The sequence below is a fragment of the Otolemur garnettii genome, unplaced genomic scaffold (assembly GCF_000181295.1).
Source record: "Otolemur garnettii isolate 467f Iridium unplaced genomic scaffold, OtoGar3 scaffold00083, whole genome shotgun sequence".
NCBI classification, from domain to species: domain Eukaryota; kingdom Metazoa; phylum Chordata; class Mammalia; order Primates; family Galagidae; genus Otolemur; species Otolemur garnettii.
Window position 1 is genome coordinate 4,518,271 of NW_003852478.1, and position 6,489 is coordinate 4,524,759.

A 6,489-nucleotide genomic window follows, 5' to 3' on the forward strand; every position below is an offset into this window, starting at 1 on the left:
AGAAATAAATTTAAAAGGTCATTACAATAGTGGTAAATGTCATAGATAAATATTGAGAGTGTTGGGGATGTTTAGATTCAGAGACAACCCCTTAGGGAAACTGATTTTCTAGCTGAGACCCAAACAGCAAGTCTGCCCTGAGGTCTCAGGATAAAACGTTCCAACTTAACTTCCATGAAGTAAATGTGACTTCCGCACTTGGTTTTGACTTTGAAAAGCACGGATGCTTCCAAAGACCTTCTAATTCAACATTATCTCCCAAAAACCCCTTAAATTTAAACATATGAAGGTTATTATAAAACATGAGGACATTTGTTTCTTTGGGAGCATGAAGTGGGTGGAAAGGATGGAAAGTGAGAGATTCCTTTTAATTGGGGAGGTTGGGGAAGGGGTCTCAGTGGAGGGGCCATTTGGAAGAGGAGTGAGCCAGCTATGCCAACCAGCACGCTGTAATAGGCTAGTAACAGATACTTTTTAAAAAGCTTTATTTGAGAAAAAACTTAGTCTCTAGAAACCACAGAAGAAACAGCAAGAGTAAGGAATGAGATTAGACAGGTAGCCGGAGCCAAGATTCCACAGGGCCTTCTAGACTGTGGTGGGGATTTCTGCTGTTTTTCCGGAATGAAAAGGGAAGCCCTTGGGGGATTTTGGCAGGAGGAATAATAAGATCAGATCTACTTTTCACCTGACCTTGCGCCCAGATACTCTTTAACCACCTTTCTTCCCATCTCCCTCTGTCACCACAACCCTTGAATTTCCTCCTTGCATCCCTCAAGCACATTCCCACCTCAGGGTTTTTGCTTTTACAGTCAGTGGAGAGGGTTTTCCATCTAATCCTGTTTAAAAATATTCCTTGATGCTGTTTTATTACTGTTTTCCGTGGCACTCTTAACATATCGTATTGTTATTTGTTCATTTGTTTACTCTCCTTCCCCCACACTAGAATATCAGAGCAGGAATATCGTTTCATTCGTTGTTTTTATTCCTGGCTTCTAGAAAATGCCTGACACTCAAATATTTGTTGAATAAATGAATGAAAGGAAGACTAGGGGTGTTTTGGAGGTGATGTCAGAGATGAGCCAGTTTTAGGGCATGTACAACTTTGAAGTTCAAGGTTAGTTAGGAGATGAGGTTTTGTTGTAAGTGGAAAGAAAGAGTGATATAATCTAATTCTCACTGGCGGTGTTTGGGGAATAGATTTTAGTGCTGTAAAGATCTTTACATCATTCAGCTTGACCTATGCTGATGTGAATAGGCGAGTGTATAACATGTTGCTTAAGTGTCTAGACATGGTTCACTTGGGTGTCTTTCTGCTTCAGATTCCGTGTCCACCTGGCCTTGGCCCCTTGGTGTGGGATGAGCTCAGATCTGCTCCATGTATTTTCATTCTAGGGTCCAGGCTGAAGGGTTGCAGTTCCTCAGGGAATTACAAAGAATCCCAAGAAGAAACCCAACCACAGAAGTATATTTGAAGCCCATCCTCACATGTGTCACCTCTGCTGAGGTTCCAGTGGCCACCAAGGTCACTTTCAGCCTGACATCGGGGAAAGAACCTCTCTAGTCACTGACCTCCCAGAACCCTGATATTCTATGTCACAAACTGGACGATTTGAATTATTACTCTCTATAGCCAGAGAGCAGTAGACAAGTTATTTAAAGCATCTCATCTTTGTACAAACAATAATATTTTTCAACCTGCTTTACTTGTACTTTATGTTTTATTTTTTGGAAATAGGACACTGGCCTGGGAATTGAGTTACTTGCCTCTAGTTTTGGCAGTGACATAACTTTGATCGGAGTCACTTAAAATCTTGGCATGCATTTCTTTAAAATGTCTTCCAGCTATCAGTGCCTATGAGTTCAGAACTGGTTCATCAGTAATGTCTATGAGCCCCCAGGATTGCTAACAATTCTGGGAACAAAGACTGTGATCAAACTCCAGAACCACTGAGTTAAACTCTCTTAATTTACAGATGAGGAAATTGAAACCAAAAAGGATTATTCACCTTGCTCGTGACTATAGGTAGCAGTAAGAGCTTAAGGTAGAAGAAGGTATATAATCTAGGGAATATTTAACTGTTTTTAAATGTTAAAGGTATGCGTGTAAACTATAACACCTATACATAGAAGAAAATATTAAGCTGAACCATATAACACTATCATTTTTGTAGGGACAAATATTTTCAAATATCATCTATTCCATATGGTTTCACATAACATGAGAACATTAGCAGTACTGTTTGTAAGAGCCAAAACACTGCAAATTACCTGTATGTCCACGGACTGTAAAATAGAACAATCATCTGTGGAATAGTCACACTGTGGAATTCTACAGCACAGTGGGAAAAACAAACCCTGCAGGCACGTGTTCCAATCCTGGCAAATCTCAAAAGCAAGTCACCCGGGGTGGCAGGTTCAAATCCAGCCCCGGCCAAAAACTGCAAAAAAAAAAAAAAAAAAAAGCAAGTCACCCAAGAATATATTATATTTTTATAAAAAGAAAATCAAGATAGTTGTTCCCTCTGAAAGATAATATTTTATTTCTTAAATTAGGTAGCTAATTCATTGTACAGTGAATTGTTTTTCTTTACAGTTGATATATATTTATTAAATACTATTCTATATTTAGAACAACTAATAACATCAAAGAAGTAACTAATGTTTCCTGCTGGCAGGAGTATAATAATTTGCTACAGTCCCTGGAGAAGCCTTACTGATAGTGTCTGTTTAAATGAAAAATGATGAACATAATAAGTTATTTTCTTTCTATGTTGAATAAAGGCTGGATTAAGCTCCCTGGGTAATTGTTATGCTTACTCAGATGTTGAGAAGCCAACTCTGATTTGAGATATCTTTGATTCTACAAAAATACTTCAAAGTCTCTGCCCACACACCCATCTCCTGCACCCATCTCTCCCCTTCCCCTCTAGGCCTTGCCGTACCCTCAACCCACCATTCCTGCCCTTCATCCATCAGTCATATCTGCTGTAGGTTCCCACCCCAACAGGTTCCCAAAACATAAAACAATTGAAGCTCTAAGGGCAGTATCCAGACAAGATTTTTATTTTTTCCTGCCATAAAACTTGCAGGATTCATGCCTGCCACTTACCATGAGAACTTGCAAAGTGCAACAGAGACTATTTGCACTCCCTTATCGCTCTCTGCCCCCACACCCCTAACATGTGGGAAACATTTGCTATGTCAACAGCTTAGAAGGAACATTGTTCACTGGAATGAGACCCACCCACACCAATTTCAGCAATGAAGTTTTGGAATGGTTATGGTAACTGCATAGTAAACTACATGACTGCAGCTGTGGAATTCGCTGGAAAGTCAGGTCAGATGTTTTCTCAGGAGTGAATGTAATCAAAATTCTTACTAACAAAAATATACACAACCATTTTCCATTCTTGGGGCTTAGATGAGATGAACAATGTATGGAACAGATTGCTAAGGACTAGCTTGCGTAAAAAATTACAGCAGTTTGAGCAGCGCCTGTGGCTCAGTGAGTAGGGCGCCGGCCCCATATACCAAGGGTGGCAAATTCAAACCCAGCCCCGGCCAAACTGCAACAAAAAGCTGGCCGGGTGTTGTGGTGGGCACCTGTAGTCCCAGCTACTCGGGAGGCTAAGGCCAGAGAATCACCTAAGCCGAGGAGTTGGAGGTTGCTATGAGCTGTGACGCCACTACTGAGGGCAATAAATTGAGACTCTATCTCAAAAAAAAAAAAAAAAAATTGCAGCAGTTTTTATAAAAACAATCTGCCTGAAAATTGCCCAATTTTATAGAAAATCCCTGAAATAGAATTCTCCTTGGAATATTTAGAAGCTTGATTCAGAATTTATTGTGTATCTTTGAAATAAAGTCAGTTCATTTTCAAATTACAGAGATAAATGAAATAGTTGTGAAACCTTTGAATTCAGTTATTTTATTATTTTCCAGATCTGAACTTCATGGTTGGTTTTTAACTTTGTATTTGGTAAAATTCAGATGGCTTTATAATGCTTCATCAGAAATGTATAGGTCTATTTATGGAAGTAGTGTTGCTAAAACATTTAGTCAAATTGTCTTTTGTTGTTCATATGCCTTAAGATTTTTAAAATGTAAAATCAATTTCTTAATTCTCAAATTTTATCTGATTAATTTTCCTTTACCCTTTTTTGTTCAGGGTAATTCATAAAGGGAGGTTTTGCCTTTTTATACTGGAAATGATGAGAAGACAGAACATCTTGTCACAATGTCACACCTTGTTGGTAGCTTTTTGAGTAGAGAACAGACTATAATAATTTCTTATATAGTATAAAATGGTTTCATTTTGTGTTTGGCCTCAAAATTCCAAGGTGTTTATGGTAATGAGTCTGCCTCACTGGTTTACACGCTTATTTCAGTCTTATTCTTTGAAAAGCCTACTGATGGTTAATTCACTTCCTTTATTATTATTATTATTATTAAATGATAGCTGTATACATTAATGCAATCATGGGGTACTTAATTCACTTTCCTATGAGATTCTGTTTTACTTAGGAGAAGATGAACTAATTAATAGTCATGAAAAATCATTTTCCTTAGGGAACGTGGTACAGAAAACTAAACCCACTTTAAGAGATGTTCTCTGGAATGCACAGTGTCCTGTGCTGTGATAATTTCTAGACCTGAGAGGTTGTGGGGCCCTCACTTTACCTTCAGGCCTCCCAAACCTGCTTTCTAGGAGACAAGCCAATCATGTGAAGGGGAGAGAGGGACGTGAGTGACTGTGATAAACTGTCAAGCACAAGCCGGATTTACCAGGTTGCTGTTTTGTTGGAACAAAGACCCAAATATTGCCAGATCTTCCAACTTATAAGAAAAGTCCTCACATTCGTGGGAAATCTCTCATTTTTAAATGATGACAACTAAGTAATTTAAAATCATTTTCAGCAATCCGTGCAACCCAAATTGAAACTGCCTTATAGACCTGTGGAGCACCTGTTAGGAACTTCTTTGAATGCAGTAGAAAAGTGTTTCTGGCCCGGGGTGGTGGCTCATGACTGTAATCCTAGCACCCTGGGAGGCCGAGGCGGGTGGATTGGCTGAGCTCCTGAGTTTGAAACCAGCCTGAGTCAGAGTGAGACCTCATCTCTAAAAAAAAAAAAGCCGGACATTGTGGCAAGTGCCTGTAGTCCCAGCTACTCAGGAGAAGGTTGCTGTCGGAGATGACGCCATGGCACTCTACTAAGGGCGACAAAGTGAGACTGTCTCAAAAAAATAAAAGTGCAGCAGTCCTGTACACTCAAGGCTCTGTTTTCTGCATAAAGGGTGTGAGCGTTAATCCTCTCCCTTTCCTCTCTGGCATTTCCTTCTTTGTTTCTTCCAGGCTCTGTGCTGACTCTGGTCTGTGCAAACTCCTCCCAGGCGTGGTGTGAGATCACAAACGTGTCACAGCTGTGGGCTCCTCCTGTGCTCTACGAGGACCTGAATTCCAGCACAACCAACTTGAGCATTTCAGCAAATGTGGAGAACAAATACAGCCTCTACGTGGGCTTGGTACTGGCAATCAGTTCCAGTATTTTTATTGGCTCCAGCTTCATATTGAAAAAGAAGGGCCTCTTGGAACTGACCAAAAAGGGCTTCACTAGAGCTGGTATGTAACGTGTGCTACTGATGACTTCAAGTCTCTGACTGCACAAGTAATCCCAATGTGAGGCCATCACGCCACAGTCATCTACTGTATTTATCTGACCTCATTCTCCTTGACAGAGCCAGCTGCACCTCCCACAGTCTCCAACCTACCTCTCCACCTTCCTCTTACACTTTCTGCTGAGTCCATCCACTTTCTCTCATTCCAGGAATAAACCTAGTTCTTTCCCACCCAAAGGTCTTTTCCCTTTACCTGGAACTCCCGTCTCCTTGCTCATAACTCAGCCGACTCGTACTTCAACTTCAGTTTGAGTATCGTGGCCCCTGAAAGGCTCTTCCTTTCCAGGCAGGTCTCCTGACCCCACCGTCCCCTGTTACTGTCTATCATTGCACTAACAGTTTTCCTCACTGAGTCCAGAATAATTTGTATTTGTGTATTTACTATTTATTGTTGTAAGGTGTACACCATGCGTACTTGTGTATTGATAGTAGTTCACAAGAACAGGAATCTTTTCTAGCACAGTGTTTGATACCAAGAAATATTTGTTAAATCAATAAATCAAAAACAATAGAATTAGGCACCATGACATTTCTGATGCTGAGTAGCTCTCTTTGATTTTCCTTCCTGAACCACGAATCCTCTATTTTTACCAAGCAGAATATCATGAATAAGACCTAAAGATTTTTTTAAGATCCGTATGGAAAAATAAATGACTATAACTTGTGCAAACAAGCTTATAAAAGAGTACTATTAGGGCAGCGCCTGTGGCTCAGTGAGTAGGGTGCCGGCCTCATATACTGAGGGTGGCAGGTTCAAACCCAGCCCTGCCAAACTGCAACAACAACAAAAAAATAGCCAGGTGTTGTGGCGGG

General features: G+C 40.3%; 1 protein-coding gene across 1 annotated transcript in view; it reads left to right on the forward strand.

Moving 5' to 3' along the window:
- Positions 1 to 6,489, forward strand: part of NIPAL1 (NIPA like domain containing 1) — a 17,541-nt gene that overhangs the window by 2,120 nt on the left and 8,932 nt on the right. Inside the window, exon 2 of the mRNA XM_023515988.1 lies at positions 5,354 to 5,620. Coding sequence (XP_023371756.1) covers positions 5,354 to 5,620 — 267 coding nt within the window. The remainder of the gene's footprint in view (positions 1 to 5,353; positions 5,621 to 6,489) is intronic.